The sequence below is a fragment of the Drosophila bipectinata genome, chromosome XR (assembly GCF_030179905.1).
Source record: "Drosophila bipectinata strain 14024-0381.07 chromosome XR, DbipHiC1v2, whole genome shotgun sequence".
In the NCBI taxonomy this organism is placed as follows: Eukaryota; Metazoa; Arthropoda; class Insecta; order Diptera; family Drosophilidae; genus Drosophila; species Drosophila bipectinata.
In genome coordinates, this window is record NC_091735.1 from 4,554,876 (window position 1) to 4,581,536 (window position 26,661).

General features: G+C 43.7%; 3 protein-coding genes across 6 annotated transcripts in view; all 3 read left to right on the top strand.

The window, feature by feature from the left end:
• LOC108128214 (uncharacterized) overlaps positions 1–26,661 on the top strand; it is a 215,426-nt gene that overhangs the window by 23,718 nt on the left and 165,047 nt on the right. The window lies entirely within an intron of this gene.
• Positions 12,223–13,600, top strand: LOC122321357 (uncharacterized). The gene is made up of 3 exons (XM_070283136.1): positions 12,223–12,245; positions 12,341–13,137; positions 13,365–13,600. Exons 1-3 carry the CDS (start codon positions 12,223–12,225, stop codon positions 13,598–13,600), a joined length of 1,056 nt encoding a protein of 351 aa, XP_070139237.1.
• Positions 17,778–19,328, top strand: LOC138927801 (uncharacterized). Its single transcript, XM_070283137.1, has 3 exons — positions 17,778–17,848; positions 18,069–18,865; positions 19,093–19,328. Exons 1-3 carry the CDS (start codon positions 17,778–17,780, stop codon positions 19,326–19,328), a joined length of 1,104 nt encoding a protein of 367 aa, XP_070139238.1.

The following is a 26,661-nucleotide window of genomic DNA, read 5'->3' on the forward strand; positions in this document are numbered from 1 at the left end:
TTACATAACGCCACAACTTCATGTGGTCACAGCTGGTTGAAGTGTTACAAGGCATGGGCCTTCTACATCCGCAGCCTTCCGAACTACGTATCTGCCGTTTCTGTTAACTTTTGATATTTCTTACGGTCCCAGATATTCTCCAGCCAGCTTTTTCCCTGCAATAAACTGTGTCCGGCGTATAGCGACTAAGTCTCCAACTTTATAATTGACTTCTGGTGTACGCCTTAGGTCATAGTACTTTTTGTAGGAATCCTGTGCACGTTGAATTTCGATCTTTGCTGTGTCCGGCGTAAACTGTGTCCGGCGTATAGCGACTAAGTCTCCAACTTTATAATTGACTTCTGGTGTACGCCTTAGGTCATAGTACTTTTTGTAGGAATCCTGTGCACGTTGAATTTCGATCTTTGCGTCTTTTCTAAGTTGCTGCCGTTGCTCGTCGAAGTTTGAATACATCTCCTCATCTAGAAGCTGTAGAATACGATTGCACAGTGGTCGGTTTCATAGGGCAAAAATAAAAAATTAAAAGTTTGAAATTTTCCGCTTTAATTTTATGAACTGGTTCGTAATAGAACAATGAATAGAACGACAAAAGAATTTTTTCATTCCATCGTTCCTACGCGCTACGAATAGCGAGAGAAAAGAGACAATAAGAACACGTGGAAATCGCAGCGCACGCAGCTTAAAATTTTGCTCTTTGGAAGATCGTAAAAACCAGATTAAATCGCGTTTAATCGCCATAAAGTGTAATGAATTACCAAAAGCAAGGTATGCGCTGTGTATTTATGTTATTTGTATGAAATAATATGTTGCATTATTGTTTTAAAATAATTGTTTTACCAGTGACCTGTCGAGTGATGTGTTTTTCTTCATATGTTGCTTTCAGTTGGACAAAAAGTTGTTACGCGTGCGTACGCGTGAAACAAAACTTGATTGTTAATATTAGTTAATGTATGCATACACAGTTTCCGTACGCATTACTTTGTTCAATTTCAGCTGCCACCTTTTGCCCCTCTTAGTGCTATGCGATTTTTTGTGAAGCCTTGCTTGTCATCAAGTTGGGTCATTTCCGAACGTTCAGTTATATGGCAGCTATAAGATATAGTCGGCCGATCCTTATGAAATTTGGTAGGTTGGATCAACTGACCAAAATTATCTGCTCGAAGTTTTAACTTTTTATCTAGAAAAGTTATATTGCAGCTATAGGATATAGTCGGCCGATCCTTATAAAATTGGGTATGTCGTATTACTTTGCCAAGAATAGCATTCACACAAAATTGGAACTCTCTTACTGTAAAAACACCAAAGTTAGAGCATTTCCGATCAATCAGTTTAATGGCAGCTATATGATATAGTCGCCCGATCTGGCTGATTTTAACATATTATCTTAGAATAAAAATAAAAATATTTTGTGCCAAGTTTCAAGTCCCTACCTTGACTAGAAGTATTTTTGGCCGCTCTTTTCATACAAGCCGGACCACAATGGATTGATTGGATTATTATTCATCTTCACTGATTATTGTTCAAACATTAGCACAAATGGTGACTTCTTAGTAGAAGCATGTACGTGGGAATTAACAGCTCTCTGCACTTCAGGCAATCCACTTGGCTGGATCATGTGCCGAAATCTTATAAATAATCAACAATATCGTGCGATTCACCCTTGCGATCTGACCATTTCCGCGGGGAACTCCAGTTGTGCTTAAAACGTGTTCAATACCGTTTTCCTTCATGTAATCTGCAAAAAAGTTGGCTGTGAAAGCAGAACCTCTGTCCGCAACCATCCGCACTGGGTTGCCCGTGGGTTGTTTTCCAGTGGCATCCATGGAACCCAAATGATCAACATGCAGCCTGTGAAGGGGTTGATCACCTTTATCGATGCAGTTTAAAAAACCTTCTTTCTTGCCAAGTTTCTTGTTGAAAATTATGCATCTTACACAATTGCTCACCACATGCTGAACTTTGCTCCAAGTGAGGAATCCAATAGGATTTTTGAATATTATGTAGAGTTTTTTGTATTGCAAAATGGCCTGAATTATGGGCGTCAACAATTAGTTCTTTTTCCATCGCTTTCGGGATGGAAAAAGCTTTTATCTTGTACCCCTCATATGGGCGGCATTTGATAATTTCCAAAATTGCTTTCAGCATCTCATCTATTTTTTGAGCGTTTTTGATGCGTGCTGTGATCTCTAAGGAGACAAGCATAACCCGATCAGGATAGCGACTTAGGCAGTCAACATGCTTTAATCATTCTCCAGGACGATGTTCTACTGTAAAAACGAAATCTTGTAGATAAACAATCCACTGCGTGACTGCTCTTGGTATATCCGCCTTCTGTAGAGTTTGTTTGAAACCGGCACAATCCGTTATCAGCTTAAACGGCGTTCCCAGCAGATAATGTCTGAATTTGTGTACCGCTAGATACACGGCTTTGGCTTCCAGGATATAACTGTGCTGGCGGGACTCAACTCCTGTTGTCTTCTTGCTCCAATACTGGATAGGGTGGAGTTTGTCATCGAACCACTGCATTGATACCGCTGCAAATCCGTCTTTTGATGCGTCTGTGTGTAACTCAGTTTTATCTCCTCTGGTGTAGAATTTCAAAACAGGTTCCTTTGTCAACGCATCCTTCAAACTCTGGAACACGTTCATCTGAGGCTCAGCCATTTGGAAACGAACATCTTTGCGCAGCAGGTCAGTTAACCGGCGTGCAATTTGCGAATAATTCAGAATACATTTTCTGAAAAATCCCGTCAGCCTCAGAAAAGCTTGGACTGCTCTGACGTTTTTCGGCACCGGAAATTTGCTGACCCCTACAGTCTTCTCTTGTCCAGGCCACAGGTTTCCGTCTTCAATGTTGTGGCCCAAGAAGTAAATTCTTCTCTGCAAGAAGTGACATTTTCGCCACTTGATCTTCAGGCCAAACGCCCCAGCTCTTTTGAAGACGAGTGCCATCTTTTGCAAACATTGCTCTGCAGTCTCGGCGTGAATTATTATATCATCCAAATATAAATCTTGTTCATCAGCTCCTGAAATACGTAATTAACGTAGCGAATGAATACAGCTGGCGAATTCCGAAATCCAAACGGTGTTCTATTGAATTCGTACAATCTGGATTTGGTTGAACGCTGTAAATTTCTTGCTCTCTTCCTCAATGGCAATGTGGAAGAAACCATTCTCCAAGTCCATCACGGTAAAGTATCGCGCTTTTTGCAGCTTTTCAAGTACTTCCTCTATAACAGGGACGGGAAAGGAATCTCTCAATACCGTCGAGTTCAGCTTACGAAAATCAACGCAAACACGGCTTGTGCCATCCTTTTTGCGTATAATTCCAGCAGATAGCCATTCTACGATCTGCTGTTCGACATCCTGTTGTTCGGCAATCGCAAATCGACTCGGAGATTGACGAAATGGGATAATCTCACCATCTGGAACAATTCGCAGCTTGACTGGAATCCAGCCTGCTACTGAATCTACCGCCTTGTAGTTCTTGATCAGCATTGATACTTCTTTTTTATACTTCGGAGGAACATCGATTTCATCATTTGTATTAATAATACTATTTATAGCAAGCGTAAAAAAGCACAATGATTTGAGAGTATGAACCTGGACCGTACGAACATTGTACAGACCTGGTGCTGCTCAACAACTAGCAAATACCCTCAACAAATGTAGGGCTGACATCTCTGCTATCCAGGAAATGCGATGGATAGGACAAGGCTGCATAAAGAAGAAGAACTGTGACATTTACTACAGCTACCTTAAAAAACGGCATGAATTTGGTTGTGGTTTCGTTGTAGGTGCCAGGCTGCGGCGCCGAGTCTCTCACTTTCGGCCAACAAACGAGAGAATTGCAACGATCCGAATTACTGCCAAATTCTTTAACATCAGCCTGATATGCACACATGACCCAACGGAGGAAAAGGATGATGCCACCAAGGACACTTTCTATGCGGAGCTCGACCGAGCTTATGAACGCTGTCCTTCCCATGACATTAAAATTCTTCTCGGGGATTTTAATGCCAAGGTAGGACGAGAAGCATCTTTGGTGCCACCGTCGGGCGATTTAGTCTACATGAGACCACGTGTGCATAATAAGGTAGTTCGTAGTACTGGATTCCGTCATTTGGACATCCATAGCGCATCTTGGCTCTCTGCCGATCGACTGACCAGAAATCAGATCGATCATGTTGTGATCGATGCAAGGCACGCATCTAATATACTCGACGTGCGATCTTGTCGGGGTCCCAACATCGACTCTGACCATTATCTTGTTGCAGCTAAGATTCGCACACGGCTATGTGTCGCGAAGATTGCACGTCGAAGTGTGTTAAGAAGGCTGGACATCGGAAAGCTGCAATCACAACAGGCGAAGAATGCATTCGCCACTCACGTCTCGGGGCTATTAGGGCGAAGAATGCATTCGCCACTCACGTCTCGGGGCTATTAGGTCGAGCACCTTCAATACTTGAAGACATAAGCGATATGTGGGCGCTCATATCTCACTCCCTGCGAGCTTCGGCAGAAGAAGTGCTTGGATTTCAGCGTCCTCTAACTGTAAAAATACCAAAGTTATAGCATTTTCGATCAATCAGTTTAATGGCAGCTATATGATATAGTCGCCCGATCTGGCTGATTTTAACTTATTATCTTAGAATAAAAATAAAAATCAGTCACCGACTATCTCTCTTCGAGTGCGGACGTCGTTGTCTTCCGAACTATCAGTGGTTTCTTGCAATTTGCTTCTTTCACTTTCTCGCCTATTTTTCGGCCTACGATCTTCCCTTCGCGTACGTCGTTCTAGCAACTTTTTTTCAAGTGCACACCAAAAATAATTACCATGGCCCCCGGGCCACCAAATCTTGGTGATAACCGCTTTGCCAGCTTTAGCGCTAGCCCCAAAGCAAAAAAAAAAGACCATATCAAAAACTTCCCGTCGATTTCCCTGAACTTCCCTTAACCCAGCAAAAAAACCCACGATTTATAGTCGTTGCATCCAAATCCACTAAACCGCTATCCGAATTCTCTTGTTTCGCAGTCCACCGCTCTCTTAAGCTTATAAGCAAAGAAATCTCCTCTATATCCACCTTATGTGATGGTAATCGGCTTCTCCTGGTTAACTCCCGTGAAGTCGCCGATAAGTTTACCAAAGTTTCTGCTTTGCCTGGTATAACTGATGTTGAAATGAAACTTCACCAATCTCTTAATTATGTTAAAGGCACAATTTATGCCCCTTGCTTGATCAATGTTCCCGAAACAGAAATTGTTGAAGAGCTGAAGTCGCAAAATGTTCACAGCGTTTACAAATTTACGAAAATGATTGACGGCAAACCCAAACCCTTCGGCAAAATACTTGTCACATTTGACTCTTACAAGTTACCGAGCAAGCTTGACGTCTCTTGGCATACCGTAAAGGTTAGGGAATACTTTCCTAATCCAATGAGGTGCAAGTCTTGTCAACTACTGGGACACACAATGAAACACTGCAAAAACACCGCAACTTGCGTTTCTTGCAATCTCCCTCCTCATCTTCCAGTGCCCTGCACTCGCATTTTCTGCGCGAACTGTAGTGGCGATCATCCCGCCTCCTCTCCAACATGCCCAAAATATCAATACCAGAGAGAACTTCTCTGCATAAAAACAAGCAAGAAATGCAGCTTCCGTGAAGCTCGTATTATTCTACAACAACAAACCAATAAGAACAACGCATCGACTACCTTCGCTTCTGTCGCCAGCTCAGAAAGCTCGTCTACTACAACTGCCCGAACCCCGAACATGATAACCACGAAAACCGAAAAAAGTACCACAACTCCGAAGCCTGATAGTGAGATCAACACGATCTTTGTTACTAACATGCCAACCTCTTCTAATTCAAACTCATACAAGCCTTCTCTCTCTACTATACCCAATACTCAAAACCCGAGCTCTTTTATCCGCTCGCACTCCAATGTTATTAAAGCTCTTACTGAAGAAGCAAACAATATAATTGTACCTAAATCCCCAACTATATCTACGTCCCAAGTATCTTATCCGATTCCTGATTCTGATTCTATGGATTCACCGGATTCATAGTTCAGTTTTTTTCCCTTTACATTAATCATCACCACTATAATACTAATTTTAGTATTATTTTATTTTTTAAATTTAGTCTATGCCAATTAAAATCTTGCAATGGAATATAAACGGAATATTTAACAACTACCACGAACTTTCTATTCTAATAAAAGAACAATCGCCCCACATTTTATGTTTACAAGAAACAAACCTGCCATTTAACTTTATAAATTTGGTCTGTCCCAAAGGCTACGTGGGTTATTTCCACAATTTACCGCAGAATATCAGTGCTAAGCAAGGTATCGGTATTCTTATTAAACAAAACCTCCCCCACAAACACCGCAACATCAACTCCAACATCCTCTGCTCTGTTTTGGAGCTCAATGTAAGCATTGACATACAGATCGTCAATGTTTACATTCCTCCTAATCAAAGCTTTTCTACATTCGACGTATCTGCTATTCTTGACACAGTTAGACAACCATACATCGTTTTAGGGGACTTTAACTCGTGGTCTCCTCTTTGGGGCTCTCCTCAATCAAACACCAGAGGCAAAAAAATCGAAAAACTAATAGCGGAACAAGATCTAATTGTCCTAAACGATGGATCTCCCACACATTTACCACCCATAACACCCTAACTCATGTAGACCTTTCCTTGATCACCCCGCAAATAGCACATAGGTGCAGTTGGTCGACCTTGGCCAACCTTTTCGGAAGTGATCATTTCCCCATATCAATTATTTTTTCCATCAATTTCAGTCCTGACCACACTCCTCCCCTACCTAAATATAAAATAGATTTAGCTAATTGGGATGTATATAGATCAAAGTGCGAACAGACAGCAACTAGTTGGAAGACCTTGGTTGCTTAAGCCACCAAGTTGCCAAATTAACCAAAGGCATTAGGTCTGCAGCTAACTGCAGTATCCCTCAAACCAAACGTGTCGTGCGTAAGGCAGCAGTTCCGTAGTGGAATTATACACTTCAGAAGCTTCGAAATGAAAAGCAACATTTGTTCGCGGTTTACAAGGCCAGTATGTCAGACACCAATCTAAAAAATTATAAAAGAGCCAATGCAGTTTTTAAAAAATCTGTACTTGTGGCTAAGCGGAAATGTCTAGAAAATTTCACCTCCAGGATATCCCCTCTTTCTTCTTCAAAAAAAGTTTGGTCCGACGTAAAGAGGCTGGCCGGTGTGCCACCACAACCATTTCGATTCTTGAAGTGTCATTCAGGTGTCGTAACAGATTCTCAGGATATCGCCGAAGAGTTCGGGCATCTCTGGTCTAACTACTCGGCAGATAGTAACTTTTCAGACGAATACATACACCAAAAAGATGCCTATTTATCCCTGACCTATCTTCCGACAACACTGACACCCCCTGCCAAAACATTAGATAAACGCTTTACTCTAGGTGAAATTGATAATGCCTTAGCAGGGTCAAAGGGTAAAACCCCTGGTGCAGACAGGATTTCCTATCCTATGCTTAGAGAAATGCCACATTCCCTCAAAATTAGACTTTTAGAAATATATAATCAAATCCTAAACTCCGGAACATACCCACACAGTTGGAGATCAGCCACTGTCATCCCAATACCCAAACCCGATAAACCTCCTGCCGAAATTAACAGCTACCGCCCCATCTCCCTCCTATCCTGTTTAGGTAAAACAATAGATAAAATTATAGCCCGCAGACTTATGTGGTTCATCACCCGCAATAACCTAATCTCACATAACCAAGTAGCTTTCAAACAAAAACATAGTACTATGGACGCCTTATTGCGTATTCAACACTTCGCGTCGAACGCCCTTTCCACAAAAAATCACGTCTCTATATTGGCGACGCATTTTGAAAGAGCCTTCGATCGTGTAGGGATTCATGCCGTACTCAGTCAGCTTGAGCGCTGGGGTGTTGGTCCAAAGCTTTATAACCTTATAAAGGCCTTCATGACCAATAGACCCTTCAGAGTTCGCGTTAACAACAACACCTCTAACATCCACAGCCTCTATAACGGCATCCCGCAAGGCTCCCCTCTTTCAGTTGTTCTTTTTATTATTGCTTTCGAAGAACTTAATTGTATAATACGTAGATATAAGGATATTCAAGTCTCAATATATGCAGATGACGCAATTCTGTTTACCAAACTTAAAAATGTAAATACTGTTAAAGATAAATTTGTAGATGTACTAAAAGACATAGATTCCTGGGGAGCCATTTCGGGTGCCTCCCTAGGAAAAATGTAAAATACTTCATATTTGCCGTAAGCACAGATGCTCTCTCTCTGAAATTAACTTTAAAAACAAAATAATTGAAAATGTAAAAAGTTTAACCATTTTGGGCTTAACCATCGATACCAAACTCCTTTTTGATCAACACTGTATTAAATTAAGAAAACAGCTCGAGACTAGATTGAATATTATAAAATTTTTGTCATCCAAATATACTAACATTCACATCAATACACTGTTAGGGATTACTCGTGCCCTGATGCTCTCTAAAATAGATTACGGCCTACCAGTTTACGGATGGTGTGCAAAATCGCACCTAAGCAAGCTGCAGGCTCCATACCACGGTGCAATTCGACGTGCTCTTAACGCGTATCCTACCTCTCCTACCGCATGCATCTTGACTGAATCTGGTCTTCCGAGCATTCAGGCCCGTAGAGAAGAAACGACCATGCAGCTCATTCCCAAATTGCAATTAACAAAAAATGCTCTTTTAAGGAAGGATTTTTCTGCTTTGTTTAAGCAAAAACGAATATACAAAATCATATCCACCCTTAGGCGATGTGCCAACTACACAACGCAGCTTGGCCTACCACCTCCCAAAGCCCCCAGCCTACTGGAACAATACAAAACCTAATGTGAACCTGGATATGTATAACGCCTCAAAAAAGAATACCACGAGATCAGAATTCCAGACCCGCTTCCGATCGTTACAAGAAAAACTTGGCTCAAAATCATGGCTCTACACCGATGGATCTAAAACAGACGAATCAACTACCTTTGCTGTTGTCGACAGCGAAGGCAAAATAATCTCAGGAGGAATGCTACCTCAGTACAACTCCATCTTTACAGCCGAACCTTCGCCATACTACAAGCCTGCCTCTTCGCCAAGAAACACCTTGGACAATTTGTTATATGTACCGATAGCCTCTCCACCTTATCTTCTTTAAGGAACTGGGGGCACACCGATCCCACAATCGAGGAGATAAGAAAGCTTTCCACCACCAACAAGATAACTCTCTTATGGGCCCCAGCCACCAAGGAATCGTTGGCAATGAACTAGCAGATCAGGCTGCTCAGGACATGAGACTTTCAACAGCAAGGTCATATGTAACCTAATCCGTTATCACCTTAAGGACAAACAAATTGGAGAATGGGAACTTTATAACCACCGATATTTTGCCATCAACAATACTTTTACAAAAATTTCTCTGCCTGCCTACCTTGGAAAGCGGGTATGCTCAACTTTCATTCGCCTTCGCATCGGACACACTGGTGCAACACACGAACATATTCTTACAGGAACACCACGTCCCTCTTGCCTTTGTGGCGAACGCCTTGAAATAGACCATCTTCTTAACTCATGCCGTCTTCTAGAGAGCGTCAGGGCTCACATTTTCAAACAGCATAAACCATCCGACAGTTTAAATGTAGTTTCTCAAGAAAACATAACAAACCTTTATACATTTGTAATCAAATGCAACCTTAATATTTAAGTATTGTAAATAATTAACTAAGTCTCGAGTCGTAGGCCATAGCAGCTAGTACTCTTTTAAGAAACTCATTAGATTTAGTATTATATACTAGATTTAATTTTGTTAAATAAATAATAAAAATAAAAATATTTTGTGCCAAGTTTCAAGTCCCTACCTTGACTAGAAGTATTTTTGGCCGCTCTTTTCATACAAGCCGGACCACAGTGGATTGGTTGAATTATTATTCATCTTCACTGATTATTGTTCAAACATTAGCTCAAACGGTGACTTCTTAGTAGAAGCATGTACGTGGGAATTAACAGCTCTCTGCACTTCAGGTACTGCCTTAAACCACTTGGCTGGATCATGTGCCGAAATCTTGCGATCTGACCATTTCCGCGGGGAACTCCAGTTGTGCTTAAAACGTGTTCAACACGTTTTCCTTCATGTAATCTGTAAAAAAGTTGGCTGTGAAAGCAGAGCCTCTGTCCGAAACCATCCGCACTGGGTTGCCCGTGGGTTGTTTTCCAGTGGCATCCATGGAACCCAAATGATCAACATGCAGCCTGTGAAGGGGTTGATCACCTTTATCGATGCAGTTTAAAAAACCTTCTTTCTTGCCAAGTTTCTTGTTGAAAATAATGCATCTTACACAATTGCTCACCACATGCTGAACTTTGCTCCAATAGGATTTTTGAATAGTATGTAGAGTTTTTTGTATTGCAAAGTGGCCTGCATTATGGGCGTCAACAATAAGTTCTTTTTCCATCGCTTTCATGATGGAAAAAGCTTTTATCTTGTACCCCTCATATGGGCGGCATTTGATAATTTCCAAAATTGCTTTCAGCATCTCATCTATTTTTTGAGCGTTTTTGATGCGTGCTGTGATCTCTAAGGAGACAAGCATAACCCGATCAGGATAGCGACTTAGGCAGTCAACATGCTTTAATCATTCTCCAGGACGATGTTCCACTGTAAAAACGAAATCTTGTAGATAAACAATCCACTGCGTGACTGCTCTTGGTATATCCGCCTTGTAGAGTTTGTTTGAAACCGGCACAATCCGTTATCAGCTTAAACGGCGATCCCAGCAGATAATGTCTGAATTTGTGTACCGCTAGATACACGGCTTTGGCTTCCAGGATATAACTGTGCTGGCGGGACTCAACTCCTGTTGTCTTCTTGCTCCAATACTGGATAGGGTGGAGTTTGTCATCGAACCACTGCATTGATACCGCTGCAAATCCGTCTTTTGATGCGTCTGTGTGTAACTCAGTTTTATCTCCTCTGGTGTAGAATTTCAAAACAGGTTCCTTTGTCAACGCATCCTTCAAACTCTGGAACGCGTTCATCTGAGGCTCAGCCATTTGGAAACGAACATCTTTGCGCAGCAGGTCAGTTAACCGGCGTGCAATTTGCGAATAATTCAGAATACATTTTCTGAAAAATCCCGTCAGCCTCAGAAAAGCTTGGACTGCTCTGACGTTTTTCGGCACCGGAAATTTGCTGACCCCTACAGTCTTCTCTTGTCCAGGCCACAGGTTTCCGTCTTCAATGTTGTGGCCCAAGAAGTAAATTCTTCTCTGCAAGAAGTGACATTTTCGCCACTTGATCTTCAGGCCAAACGCCCCAGCTCTTTTGAAGACGAGTGCCATCTTTTGCAAACATTGCTCTGCAGTCTCGGCGTGAATTATTATATCATCCAAATATAAATCTTGTTCATCAGCTCCTGAAATACGTAATTAACGTAGCGAATGAATACAGCTGGCGAATTCCGAAATCCAAACGGTGTTCTATTGAATTCGTACAATCTGGATTTGGTTGAACGCTGTAAATTTCTTGCTCTCTTCCTCAATGGCAATGTGGAAGAAACCATTCTCCAAGTCCATCACGGTAAAGTATCGCGCTTTTTGCAGCTTTTCAAGTACTTCCTCTATAACAGGGAAAGGAATCTCTCAATACCGTCGAGTTCAGCTTACGAAAATCAACGCAAACACGGCGTGTGCCATCCTTTTTGCGTATAATTCCAGCAGATAGCCATTCTACGATCTGCTGTTCGACATCCTGTTGTTCGGCAATCGCAAATCGACTCGGAGATTGACGAAATGGGATAATCTCACCATCTGGAACAATTGGCAGCTTGACTGGAATCCAGCCTGCTACTGAATCTACCGCCTTGTAGTTCTTGATCAGCATTGATACTTCTTTTTTATACTGCGGAGGAACATCGATTTCATCATTTGTATTAATAATACTATTTATAGCAAGCGTAAAAAAGGACAATGATTTGAGAGTATGAACCTGGACCGTACGAACATTGTACAGACCTGGTGCTGCTCAACAACTAGCAAATACCCTCAACAAATGTAGGGCTGACATCTCTGCTATCCAGGAAATGCGATGGATAGGACAAGGCTGCATAAAGAAGAAGAACTGTGACATTTACTACAGCTACCTTAAAAAACGGCATGAATTTGGTTGTGGTTTCGTTGTAGGTGCCAGGCTGCGGCGCCGAGTCTCTCACTTTCGGCCAACAAACGAGAGAATTGCAACGATCCGAATTACTGCCAAATTCTTTAACATCAGCCTGATATGCACACATGACCCAACGGAGGAAAAGGATGATGCCACCAAGGACGCTTTCTATGCGGAGCTCGACCGAGCTTATGAACGCTGTCCTTCCCATGACATTAAAATTCTTCTCGGGGATTTTAATGCCAAGGTAGGACGAGAAGCATCTTTGGTGCCACCGTCGGGCGATTTAGTCTACATGAGACCACGTGTGCGTAATAAGGTAGTTCGTAGTACTGGATTCCGTCATTTGGACATCCATAGCGCATCTTGGCTCTCTGCCGATCGACTGACCAGAAATCAGATCGATCATGTTGTGATCGATGCAAGGCACGCATCTAATATACTCGACGTGCGATCTTTTCGGGGTCCCAACATCGACTCTGACCATTATCTTGTTGCAGCTAAGATTCGCACACGGCTATGTGTGGCGAAGATTGCACGTCGAAGTGTGTTAAGAAGGCTGGACATCGGAAAGCTGCAATCACAACAGGCGAAGAATGCATTCGCCACTCACGTCTCGGGGCTATTAAGCCGAGCACCTTCAATACCTGAAGACATAAGCGATATGTGGGCGCTCATATCTCACTCCCTGCGAGCTTCGGCAGAAGTGCTTGGATTCCAGCGTTCTGTAACAAGGAATCCATGGTACGATCAGAAGTGTCATGACGCAACAGCTGCAAAGGACGCCGCCTACAGAAGAACACTGCAGGCTGGGGCGACACGAGCTATTGTGGATGTCTACAGGTCGAGAAGAAGAGACGAAAAACGCCTTTTCAGACGCAAAAAGAAAGAGCAGGAAAGGCGAGGGTGTGAGAGCACAGAGAGCAGCAGATGCACAAATGAAGCACGTAACCTCTACCAGAGGTCAAGCGTCTGACCCAAGGATTTAAGACTGGTGCAGTGGCGTGCAGGGACGATGATGGAAATCTTGTCACAGAAGCAGAGGTCGTGCTCAGGTCGAGTCGGTTATCTGGCTCAAGCACAGACTTTGAAGACCATGATCCATGAACCCCAATCTATGGCACTGATATTGAAGTGCCAATCCCAAGTCATATCGAAGTCAAGGATGCAATCCAACGGCTTAAAAACAACAAGTCTGCAGGTGCTAACGGCCTGCCGGCAGAATTGTTTAAGGCAGCTGGTGATATGTTGGTAGGGAGCATGCACCAACCAATCAGTAAGATATGGCTCACGGAGAGCATGCCCGAAGATTGGAACCTCAGCATGATCTGTCCCATCCTGAAGAAGGGTGATGCCACGGTGCGCACGTGACTTTGCAAAATGACATTGAGTTGGGTTTTCTAGTGATCTACTGCAACCTCAGCCAAAAAGCATCCCTCTGGATACGTGATCTTCTTTCCTAGTTCACGGAGCGTCGATGTACATCTCTCCAAGAGGACATTCGGGATTTTGTTAAAGCTGAACTTTCTCAATATAGATACATCGGCTCCAGTATCCACTAGGCACTCCACTTCAACGTCGTTGATGATGACCTTTTTCATCCGTCTTCCGCTGCGCACAACTTGGACACCAGCAGCTGACCTAGGGCAATCTCTGTACATGTGTCCTTCGTTGTTGCAACTGAAGCATTTCGTGGCAGTTTTGCAATTCTTTCGAAGATGATCAGCTGATCCACAATTAAAACAGTAGCTTTTTCGGTCGTTGAACTCGTACTGTTTTTTCTGATTCAGCGTCCATTTTTCATCGTTCAGCTGGAACGGCTTGAAGCTCTTTTCGTTGACGCGTTCAAATACGTCATATTGCTCCTGCAGCTCTTTGAAAGACTTGCAATTGTACAGGGTGTATTTGAAGTCACTCCTCAAGTTTAGGCCGTCTACTATGTAGCGTATTGACGACTAAACTCTGTCTGCAGCAACACCCGCATCTCTGTGTATTGGTGTACGTAAGTCGAATCCAAAAACAATTTAGCTGTTTTTGTCATTTTGGCACGTGCCTGTAAATACAGCTGCTTTAAGTTCAAATCGTAAGCTTTAGCATTCAGCTCGAAATTGTCAAACCAATTCTTGACCGGCATGGATTCTCCGTCAAACTCCGGAATTATTTTCGCGAAACTTTCCGCTGTAACTGAGCAACGGCTATTTTGTGTATCTGCTTTCATTTTTAATGCCATAAGCTGAACAAGATCCTGCAGCGTTTTTGTGTTCTCGGCGATCGAACAGCTTGCAATTGCGTCAGCTGCGACATTTGTTCCTCCACTCGATTCCACGGGATTCTGTACGTTGCTTTGTGTTTTAGTCACACTTGCTTCGACGAGACTCTGCACGTAGCTCTTTGTCTCACTCATATTTTTATCTCCACTTGCTTCAACGTTTCTCTCCGGCTCACTAATTTTCCGATTTTTATCTGCTGCGGCAACTGACCTTGTGTAGTACGGCTGCTTTTCTTTCGTAATTGGTATTCTAGAAGTCTACTGCTGTCTGGACTTTTCACTCATTTGCTCTCATTCCCTTTTGTGATCCAACTCCTTCACTTTTTAAGACTTTTCGGGACGGCGTCACTTTGTAATTTTCTGGTTAAGACGAGCCCCCAAATTTGAGGAGAGTTTTTAACTCCACTCAGTTTTATAAGAGATAGTTATGTGTATTAAATGTTACAAGTTCTGATTCCTTATATTTTAAAATTAGGATAATGTCTGCTGCTGCTTTCCGTCGTTCTACTTGCTGTTGCTGCTTCCTCGATGCTGCCCTACCGACGCTTTTTCTTTCAAGTTGCCATACTGCTGACCTTCATACTGCTGCCATACCTGCTGATATTCACACTGCTGCCATACTGCTGATTTTCATACTGTTATACTGCTGCTGTTACATCTTCCACTCTCTTACATTCGGCCATTCCTGACTAGTCATCTGTCCCAAATGACCAAGCGTCTTCATTATCCTTTACATAACGCCACAACTTCATGTGATCACAGGTGGTTGAAGTGTTACAAGGCATGGGCCTTCTACATCCGCAGCCTTCCGAACTACGTATCTGCCGTTTCTGTTAACTTTTGATATTTCTTTCGGTCCCAGATATTCTCCAGCCAGCTTTTTCCTTGCAACAAACTGTGTCCGGCGTATAGCGACTAAGTCTCCAACTTTATAATTGACTTCTGGTGTACGCCTCAGGTCATAGTACTTTTTGTAGGAATCCTGTGCACGTTGAATTTCGATCTTTGCGTCTTTTCTAAGTTGCTGCCGTTGCTCGTCGAAGTTTGAATACATCTCCTCATCTAGAAGCTGTAGAATACGATTGGTTGGATTATTGTTCATCTTCACTGATTATTGTTCAAACATTAGCTCAAATGGTGACTTCTTAGTAGAAGCATGTACGTGGGAATTAACAGCTCTCTGCACTTCAGGTACTGCCTTAAACCACTTGGCTGGATCATGTGCCGAAATCTTGCGATCTGACCATTTCCGCGGGGAACTCCAGTTGTGCTAAAAACGTGTTCAACACGTTTTCCTTCATGTAATCTGTAAAAAAGTTGGCTGTGAAAGCAGAGCCTCTGTCCGAAACCATCCGCACTGGGTTGCCAAAAATTTCGGACCAAGTGTCAACCTTTTTCAGCGTTTCCTCGCAGCTTGCAGTCTTCGTAGGAAAAAGCCATATAAACTTTGTGAATGCGTCCACCATCGCAAATATGTATTTATATTGTTTTCCAGTGGCATCCATGGAAACCAGATGATCAACATGCAGCGTGTGAAGGGGTTGATCACCTTTATCGATGCAGTTTAAAAAACCTTCTTTCTTGCCAAGTTTCTTGTTGAAAATAATGCATCTTACACAATTGCTCACCACATGCTGAACTTTGCTCCAAGTGAGGAATCCAATAGGATTGTTGAATAGTATGTAGAGTTTTTTGTATTGCAAAATGGTCTGAATTATGGGCGTCAACAATAAGTTCTTTTTCCATCGCTTTCATGATGGAAAAAGCTTTTATCTTGTACCCCTCATATGGGCGGCATTTGATAATTTCCAAAATTGCTTTCAGCATCTCATCTATTTTTTGAGCGTTTTTGATGCGTGCTGTGATCTCTAAGGAGACAAGCATAACCCGATCAGGATAGCGACTTAGGCAGTCAACATGCTTTAATCATTCTCCAGGACGATGTTCCACTGTAAAAACGAAATCTTGTAGATAAACAATCCACTGCGTGACTGCTCTTGGTATATCCGCCTTCTGTAGAGTTTGTTTGAAACCGGCACAATCCGTTATCAGCTTAAACGGCGATCCCAGCAGATAATGTCTGAATTTGTGTACCGCTAGATACACGGCTTTGGCTTCCAGGATATAACTGTGCTGGCGGGACTCAACTCCTGTTGTCTTCTTGCTCCAATACTGGATAGGGTGGAGTTTGTCATCGAACCACTGCATTGATACCGCTGCAAATCCGTCTTTTGATGCGTCTGTGTGTAACTCAGTTTTATCTCCTCTGGTGTAGAATTTCAAAACAGGTTCCTTTGTCAACGCATCCTTCAAACTCTGGAACGCGTTCATCTGAGGCTCAGCCATTTGGAAACGAACATCTTTGCGCAGCAGGTCAGTTAACCGGCGTGCAATTTGCGAATAATTCAGAATACATTTTCTGAAAAATCCCGTCAGCCTCAGAAAAGCTTGGACTGCTCTGACGTTTTTCGGCACCGGAAATTTGCTGACCCCTACAGTCTTCTCTTGTCCAGGCCACAGGTTTCCGTCTTCAATGTTTTGGCCCAAGAAGTAAATTCTTCTCTGCAAGAAGTGACATTTTCGCCACTTGATCTTCAGGCCAAACGCCCCAGCTCTTTTGAAGACGAGTGCCATCTTTTGCAAACATTGCTCTGCAGTCTCGGCGTGAATTATTATATCATCCAAATATAAATCTTGTTCATCAGCTCCTGAAATACGTAATTAACGTAGCGAATGAATACAGCTGGCGAATTCCGAAATCCAAACGGTGTTCTATTGAATTCGTACAATCTGGATTTGGTTGAACGCTGTAAATTTCTTGCTCTCTTCCTCAATGGCAATGTGGAAGAAACCATTCTCCAAGTCCATCACGGTAAAGTATCGCGCTTTTTGCAGCTTTTCAAGTACTTCCTCTATAACAGGGACGGGAAAGGAATCTCTCAATACCGTCGAGTTCAGCTTACGAAAATCAACGCAAACACGGCGTGTGCCATCCTTTTTGCGTATAATTCCAGCAGATAGCCATTCTACGATCTGCTGTTCGACATCCTGTTGTTCGGCAATCGCAAATCGACTCGGAGATTGACGAAATGGGATAATCTCACCATCTGGAACAATTCGCAGCTTGACTGGAATCCAGCCTGCTACTGAATCTACCGCCTTGTAATTCTTGATCAGCATTGATACTTCTTTTTTATACTGCGGAGGAACATCGATTTCATCATTTGTATTAATAATACTATTTATAGCAAGCGTAAAAAAGCACAATGATTTGAGAGTATGAACCTGGACCGTACGAACATTGTACAGACCTGGTGCTGCTCAAAAACTAGCAAATACCCTCAACAAATGTAGGGCTGACATCTCTGCTATCCAGGAAATGCGATGGATAGGACAAGGCTGCATAAAGAAGAAGAACTGTGACATTTACTACAGCTGCCTTAAAAAACGGCATGAATTTGGTTATGGTTTTGTTGTAGGTGCCAGGCTGCGGCGCCGAGTCTCTCACTTTCGGCCAACAAACGAGAGAATTGCAACGATCCGAATTACTTCCAAATTTTTTAACATCAGCCTGATATGCACACATGACCCAACGGAGGAAAAGGATGATGCCACCAAGGACGCTTTCTATGCGGAGCTCGACCGAGCTTATGAACGCTGTCCTTCCCATGACATTAAAATTCTTCTCGGGGATTTTAATGCCAAGGTAGGACGAGAAGCATCTTTGGTGCCACCGTCGGGCGATTTAGTCTACATGAGACCACGTGTGCATAATAAGGTAGTTCGTAGTACTGGATTCCGTCATTTGGACATCCATAGCGCATCTTGGCTCTCTGCCGATCGACTGACCAGAAATCAGATCGATCATGTTGTGATCGATGCAAGGCACGCATCTAATATACTCGACGTGCGATCTTTTCGGGGTCCCAACATCGACTCTGACCATTATCTTGTTGCAGCTAAGATTCGCACACGGCTATGTGTGGCGAAGATTGCACGTCGAAGTGTGTTAAGAAGGCTGGACATCGGAAAGCTGCAATCACAACAGGCGAAGAATGCATTCGCCACTCACGTCTCGGGGCTATTAAGCCGAGCACCTTCAATACCTGAAGACATAAGCGATATGTGGGCGCTCATATCTCACTCCCTGCGAGCTTCGGCAGAAGTGCTTGGATTCCAGCGTTCTGTAACAAGGAATCCATGGTACGATCAGAAGTGTCATGACGCAACAGCTGCAAAGGACGCCGCCTACAGAAGAACACTGCAGGCTGGGGCGACACGAGCTATTGTGGATGTCTACAGGTCGAGAAGAAGAGACGAAAAACGCCTTTTCAGACGCAAAAAGAAAGAGCAGGAAAGGCGAGGGTGTGAGAGCACAGAGAGCAGCAGATGCACAAATGAAGCACGTAACCTCTACCAGAGGTCAAGCGTCTGACCCAAGGATTTAAGACTGGTGCAGTGGCGTGCAGGGACGATGATGGAAATCTTGTCACAGAAGCAGAGGTCGTGCTCAGGTCGAGTCGGTTATCTGGCTCAAGCACAGACTTTGAAGACCATGATCCATGAACCCCAATCTATGGCACTGATATTGAAGTGCCAATCCCAAGTCATATCGAAGTCAAGGATGCAATCCAACGGCTTAAAAACAACAAGTCTGCAGGTGCTAACGGCCTGCCGGCAGAATTGTTTAAGGCAGCTGGTGATATGTTGGTAGGGAGCATGCACCAACCAATCAGTAAGATATGGCTCACGGAGAGCATGCCCGAAGATTGGAACCTCAGCATGATCTGTCCCATCCTGAAGAAGGGTGATGCCACGGTGCGCACGTGACTTTGCAAAATGACATTGAGTTGGGTTTTCTAGTGATCTACTGCAACCTCAGCCAAAAAGCATCCCTCTGGATACGTGATCTTCTTTCCTAGTTCACGGAGCGTCGATGTACATCTCTCCAAGAGGACATTCGGGATTTTGTTAAAGCTGAACTTTCTCAATATAGATACATCGGCTCCAGTATCCACTAGGCACTCCACTTCAACGTCGTTGATGATGACCTTTTTCATCCGTCTTCCGCTGCGCACAACTTGGACACCAGCAGCTGACCTAGGGCAATCTCTGTACATGTGTCCTTCGTTGTTGCAACTGAAGCATTTCGTGGCAGTTTTGCAATTCTTTCGAAGATGATCAGCTGATCCACAATTAAAACAGTAGCTTTTTCGGTCGTTGAACTCGTACTGTTTTTTCTGATTCAGCGTCCATTTTTCATCGTTCAGCTGGAACGGCTTGAAGCTCTTTTCGTTGACGCGTTCAAATACGTCGTATTGCTCCTGCAGCTCTTTGAAAGACTTGCAATTGTACAGGGTGTATTTGAAGTCACTCCTCAAGTTTAGGCCGTCTACTATGTAGCGTATTGACGACTAAACTCTGTCTGCAGCAACACCCGCATCTCTGTGTATTGGTGTACGTAAGTCGAATCCAAAAACAATTTAGCTGTTTTTGTCATTTTGGCACGTGCCTGTAAATACAGCTGCTTTAAGTTCAAATCGTGAGCTTTAGCATTCAGCTCGAAATTGTCAAACCAATTCTTGACCGGCATGGATTCTCCGTCAAACTCCGGAATTATTTTCGCGAAACTTTCCGCTGTAACTGAGCAACGGCTATTTTGTGTATCTGCTTTCATTTTGAATGCCATAAGCTGAACAAGATCCTGCAGCGTTTTTGTGTTCTCGGCGATCGAACAGCTTGCAATTGCGTCAGCTGCGACATTTGTTCCTCCACTCGATTCCACGGGATTCTGTACGTTGCTTTGTGTTTTAGTCACACTTGCTTCGACGAGACTCTGCACGTAGCTCTTTGTCTCACTCATATTTTTATCTCCACTTGCTTCAACGTTTCTCTCCGGCTCACTAATTTTCCGATTTTTATCTGCTGCGGCAACTGACCTTGTGTAGTACGGCTGCTTTTCTTTCGTAATTGGTATTCTAGAAGTCTACTGCTGTCTGGACTTTTCACTCATTTGCTCTCATTCCCTTTTGTGATCCAACTCCTTCACTTTTTAAGACTTTTCGGGACGGCGTCACTTTGTAATTTTCTGGTTAAGACGAGCCCCCAAATGTGAGGAGAGTTTTTAACTCCACTCAGTTTTATAAGAGATAGTTATGTGTATTAAATGTTACAAGTTCTGATTCCTTATATTTTAAAATTAGGATAATGTCTGCTGCTGCTTTCCGTCGTTCTACTTGCTGTTGCTGCTTCCTCGATGCTGCCCTACCGACGCTTTTTCTTTCAAGTTGCCATACTGCTGACCTTCATACTGCTGCCATACCTGCTGATATTCACACTGCTGCCATACTGCTGATTTTCATACTGTTATACTGCTGCTGTTACATCTTCCACTCTCTTACATTCGGCCATTCCTGACTAGTCATCTGTCCCAAATGACCAAGCGTCTTCATTATCCTTTACATAACGCCACAACTTCATGTGATCACAGGTGGTTGAAGTGTTACAAGGCATGGGCCTTCTACATCCGCAGCCTTCCGAACTACGTATCTGCCGTTTCTGTTAACTTTTGATATTTCTTTCGGTCCCAGATATTCTCCAGCCAGCTTTTTCCTTGCAACAAACTGTGTCCGGCGTATAGCGACTAAGTCTCCAACTTTATAATTGACTTCTGGTGTACGCCTCAGGTCATAGTACTTTTTGTAGGAATCCTGTGCACGTTGAATTTCGATCTTTGCGTCTTTTCTAAGTTGCTGCCGTTGCTCGTCGAAGTTTGAATACATCTCCTCATCTAGAAGCTGTAGAATACGATTGGTTGGATTATTGTTCATCTTCACTGATTATTGTTCAAACATTAGCTCAAATGGTGACTTCTTAGTAGAAGCATGTACGTGGGAATTAACAGCTCTCTGCACTTCAGGTACTGCCTTAAACCACTTGGCTGGATCATGTGCCGAAATCTTGCGATCTGACCATTTCCGCGGGGAACTCCAGTTGTGCTTAAAACGTGTTCAACACGTTTTCCTTCATGTAATCTGCAAAAAAGTTGGCTGTGAAAGCAGAGCCTCTGTCCGAAACCATCCGCACTGGGTTGCCAAAAATTTCGGACCAAGTGTCAACCTTTTTCAGCGTTTCCTCGCAGCTTGCAGTCTTCGTAGGAAAAAGCCATATAAACTTTGTGAATGCGTCCACCATCGCAAATATGTATTTATATTGTTTTCCAGTGGCATCCATGGAACCCAGATGATCAACATGCAGCGTGTGAAGGGGTTGATCACCTTTATCGATGCAGTTTAAAAAACCTTCTTTCTTGCCAAGTTTCTTGTTGAAAATAATGCATCTTACACAATTGCTCACCACATGCTGAACTTTGCTCCAAGTGAGGAATCCAATAGGATTGTTGAATAGTATGTAGAGTTTTTTGTATTGCAAAATGGCCTGAATTATGGGCGTCAACAATTAAATCTTTTTCCATCGCTTTCGGGATGGAAAAAGCTTTTATCTTGTACCCCTCATATGGGCGGCATTTGATAATTTCCAAAATTGCTTTCAGCATCTCATCTATTTTTTGAGCGTTTTTGATGCGTGCTGTGATCTCTAAGGAGACAAGCATAACCCGATCAGGATAGCGACTTAGGCAGTCAACATGCTTTAATCATTCTCCAGGACGATGTTCCACTGTAAAAACGAAATCTTGTAGATAAACAATCCACTGCGTGACTGCTCTTGGTATATCCGCCTTCTGTAGAGTTTGTTTGAAACCGGCACAATCCGTTATCAGCTTAAACGGCGATCCCAGCAGATAATGTCTGAATTTGTGTACCGCTAGATACACGGCTTTGGCTTCCAGGATATAACTGTGCTGGCGGGACTCAACTCCTGTTGTCTTTTTGCTCCAATACTGGATAGGGTGGAGTTTGTCATCGAACCACTGCATTAATACCGCTGCAAATCCGTCTTTTGATGCGTCTGTGTGTAACTTAGTTTTATCTCCTCTGGTGTAGAATTTCAAAACAGGTTCCTTTGTCAACGCATCCTTCAAACTCTGGAACGCGTTCATCTGAGGCTCAGCCATTTGGAAACGAACATCTTTGCGCAGCAGGTCAGTTAACGGGCGTGCAATTTGTAACAGAGGCAGGCGGATAAAGGAACTAGGTGGCAACGCTTAGGATGTTATCGATAGTGGTAGAAGCGGCAGGAGTTGGCAGCCCTGCAAACGGGTAAGATCGGGTAGGATCGAAGGAGAAAGGAAAGAGGGGAAAAGATAGAGAGAGTGCGATATTTTTCATTTCTGAGCCGGCATTTTGAGCAATTGGAAAAGCGAAACGTTTGCAAAGAGGGAGGAAAGGAGGCATTCGACCCACCGACAAATAATAATCCCTGAGCGCGGGTTTTTGAAAGTGTTGAGGGACAGAGAGAGCCGGAGCCCAGCAAATACGGTGGTGTGCGTCACGAGCGGTGAAACTTTAAGTAGCTGTCTCCGTGAGCCCCCAGAGAGGGCGAGGAGAGAAAGAGCTCTAGCGGCAGCCAAAAGGAGGAGGAACAAGGAGGCGCGAAACAAGAGAAGCAGCCGCGCAAGTTACCCCCTTAACCCCCATCAAGGATTGCGCTTGACCCCGACCGTTAGCGATCAGGGCATTGACCCGGGCGAAAGCGGGCCCAAAGCGTGGGCGAAAGGCAACATAGCGGTGCTAGTGCTGTCGGATGTGGCCACTTATAGGATAGACGAATGTGTGATATCCCGATGAGGGAAGAGTCGTCCTAAGGCGGGCGTTCACGTGCGGTTTTCCTCGACATTTCGTAAAAGCCTTTTGTTTATCGTTACGGGAAGCGTTCGGCGACCCTTAAATCTTGAAAAAACTCCCCTACAGGTGGCATGCTGGAAGCGCTTCCATCATCGCGACGTGGGAAATAATGGGTGAGTGAAGTAGGCTTAGAAAAAGGTCCGTTCGTTGGCGTCCGTACCTTGGACCCTCCCCGAATTCGGGTTTGATCCCTCGCTGTGTCCCTACCGCGGCAGCTCCGGTCAGGCTGAGAAAGCAATCCGCCATCGCTTTCCAACTTGGAGCCCTGTAGCCCCGCCCCCATCGTCGATCGCCTACCAATATTTATCAGCGAAATCATCAGTAGACCGATATGAAACATCCGCCTCTCACCGGTTACCTCCTTTATTTTTTTAATTTCTACTTGGATTACTATAAGGCGTTTAAGACATTTGGTTCATTCTTTAGGTTAAGGAGAACATTTTAGATTTTAAGAGATTTTTTTGAATGGAGATGATTAGTTTTAGTTTAATCCTTAGGCCGTCCTTTTAAAACATAAGAGAATTTTTGAATTGAATTTAATATCTTTTAACGTAGAACTCTAGATGAAATATTTTTATGAATTTAATCAACAAAATTTTATAATGTGGTAAATAGTGTAGTCCCAGTCTAGTTTGCAGCCGCCATGCGTACACCCAGCCGTTCCAGGATGCCGTAGCGGGCAAAAAATTTTCCCGGAGGGGAGCTTCAATAGGGATCACGGTTAGGCCTACGCCGTTCGTTAGGCCAGGCACGCATTCGAACAAATTCGATTGCTATGATGAACATCAGGAACCTTGCGGGGAGAGATGAGATTTTCAGGGAACCTACCCACTAGCCGACGAGATCTAGGCCGGCAAACGCGTGCAGCTCATCTCTCACCCGATACCGTCGATAGCAAGGTTCCCGCGGCATCTATGTTCGTTACAAATTTGCGAATAATTCAGAATACATTTTCTGAAAAATCCCGTCAGCCCCAGAAAAGCTTGGACTGCTCTGACGTTTTTCGGCACCGGAAATTTGCTGACCCCTACAGTCTTCTCTTGTCCAGGCCACAGGTTTCCGTCTTCAATGTTGTGGCCCAAGAAGTAAATTCTTCTCTGCAAGAAGTGACATTTTCGCCACTTGATCTTCAGGCCAAACGCCCCAGCTCTTTTGAAGACGAGTGCCATCTTTTGCAAACATTGCTCTGCAGTCTCGGCGTGAATTATTATATCATCCAAATATAAATCTTGTTCATCAGCTCCTGAAATACGTAATTAACGTAGCGAATGAATACAGCTGGCGAATTCCGAAATCCAAACGGTGTTCTATTGAATTCGTACAATCTGGATTTGGTTGAACGCTGTAAATTTCTTGCTCTCTTCCTCAATGGCAACGTGGAAGAAACCATTCTCCAAGTCCATCACGGTAAAGTATCGCGCTTTTTGCAGCTTTTCAAGTACTTCCTCTATAACAGGGAAAGGAATCTCTCAATACCGTCGAGTTCAGCTTACGAAAATCAACGCAAACACGGCGTGTGCCATCCTTTTTGCGTATAATTCCAGCAGATAGCCATTCTACGATCTGCTGTTCGACATCCTGTTGTTCGGCAATCGCAAATCGACTCGGAGATTGACGAAATGGGATAATCTCACCATCTGGAACAATTGGCAGCTTGACTGGAATCCAGCCTGCTACTGAATCTACCGCCTTGTAGTTCTTGATCAGCATTGATACTTCTTTTTTATACTGCGGAGGAACATCGATTTCATCATTTGTATTAATAATACTATTTATAGCAAGCGTAAAAAAGGACAATGATTTGAGAGTATGAACCTGGACCGTACGAACATTGTACAGACCTGGTGCTGCTCAACAACTAGCAAATACCCTCAACAAATGTAGGGCTGACATCTCTGCTATCCAGGAAATGCGATGGATAGGACAAGGCTGCATAAAGAAGAAGAACTGTGACATTTACTACAGCTACCTTAAAAAACGGCATGAATTTGGTTGTGGTTTCGTTGTAGGTGCCAGGCTGCGGCGCCGAGTCTCTCACTTTCGGCCAACAAACGAGAGAATTGCAACGATCCGAATTACTGCCAAATTCTTTAACATCAGCCTGATATGCACACATGACCCAACGGAGGAAAAGGATGATGCCACCAAGGACTCTTTCTATGCGGAGCTCGACCGAGCTTATGGACGCTGTCCTTCCCATGACATTAAAATTCTTCTCGGGGATTTTAATGCCAAGGTAAGACGAGAAGCATCTTTGGTGCCACCGTCGGGCGATTTAGTCTACATGAGACCACCTGCGCATAATAAGGTAGTTCGTAGTACTGGATTCCGTCATTTGGACATCCATAGCGCATCTTGGCTCTCTGCCGATTGACTGACCAGAAATCAGATCGATCATGTTGTGATCGATGCAAGGCACGCATCTAATATACTCGACGTGCGATCCTGTCGGGGTCCCAACATCGACTCCGACCATTATCTTGTTGCAGCTAAGATTCGCACACGGCTATGTGTGGCGAAGATTGCACGTCGAAGTGTGTTAAGAAGGCTGGACATCGGAAAGCTGCAATCACAACAGGCGAAGAATGCATTCGCCACTCACGACTCCACTGAAGACATAAGCGATATGTGGGCGCTCATATCTCACTCCCTGCGAGCTTCGGCAGAAGAAGTGCTTGGATTCCAGCGTCCTCTAACATGGAATCCATGGTACGATCAGGAGTGTCATGACGCAACAGCTGCAAAGGACGCCGCCTACAGAAGAACACTGCAGGCTGGGGCGACACGAGCTATTGTGGATGTCTACAGGTCAGCATTGAAGAGACGAAAAACGCCTTTTCAGACGCAAAAAGAAAGAGCAGGAAAGGCGAGAGTGTGAGAGCACAGAGAGCAGCAGATGCACAAATGAAGCACGTAACTTCTACCAGAGGGTCAAGCGTCTGACCCAAGGATTTAAACCTGGTGCAGTGGCGTGCAGGGACGATTATGGAAATCTTGTCATAGAAGCAGAGGTCGTGCTGAGGTCGAGTCGGTTATCTGGCTCAAGCACAGACTTTGAAGACCATGATCCATGAACCCCAATCTATGGCACTGATATTGAAGTGCCAATCCCAAGTCATATCGAAGTCAAGGATGCAATCCAACGGCTTAAAAACGGCTGATATGTTCAGTTCTGTATATTCACTTGCCGTACCCGGACGTGTTTCTTCGATCGCTCTTGCCAGTTTGCAATTATTTTCGATCTTGAACTTAAGCTTTCTCCTTCTGCGGCAAGTTGAAATATAACAATTAATCCCTAAAAATAAATTCCTAAAATTAATCCCTAAAAATAAATTCGACTTAATAAGTTCATTGAACTA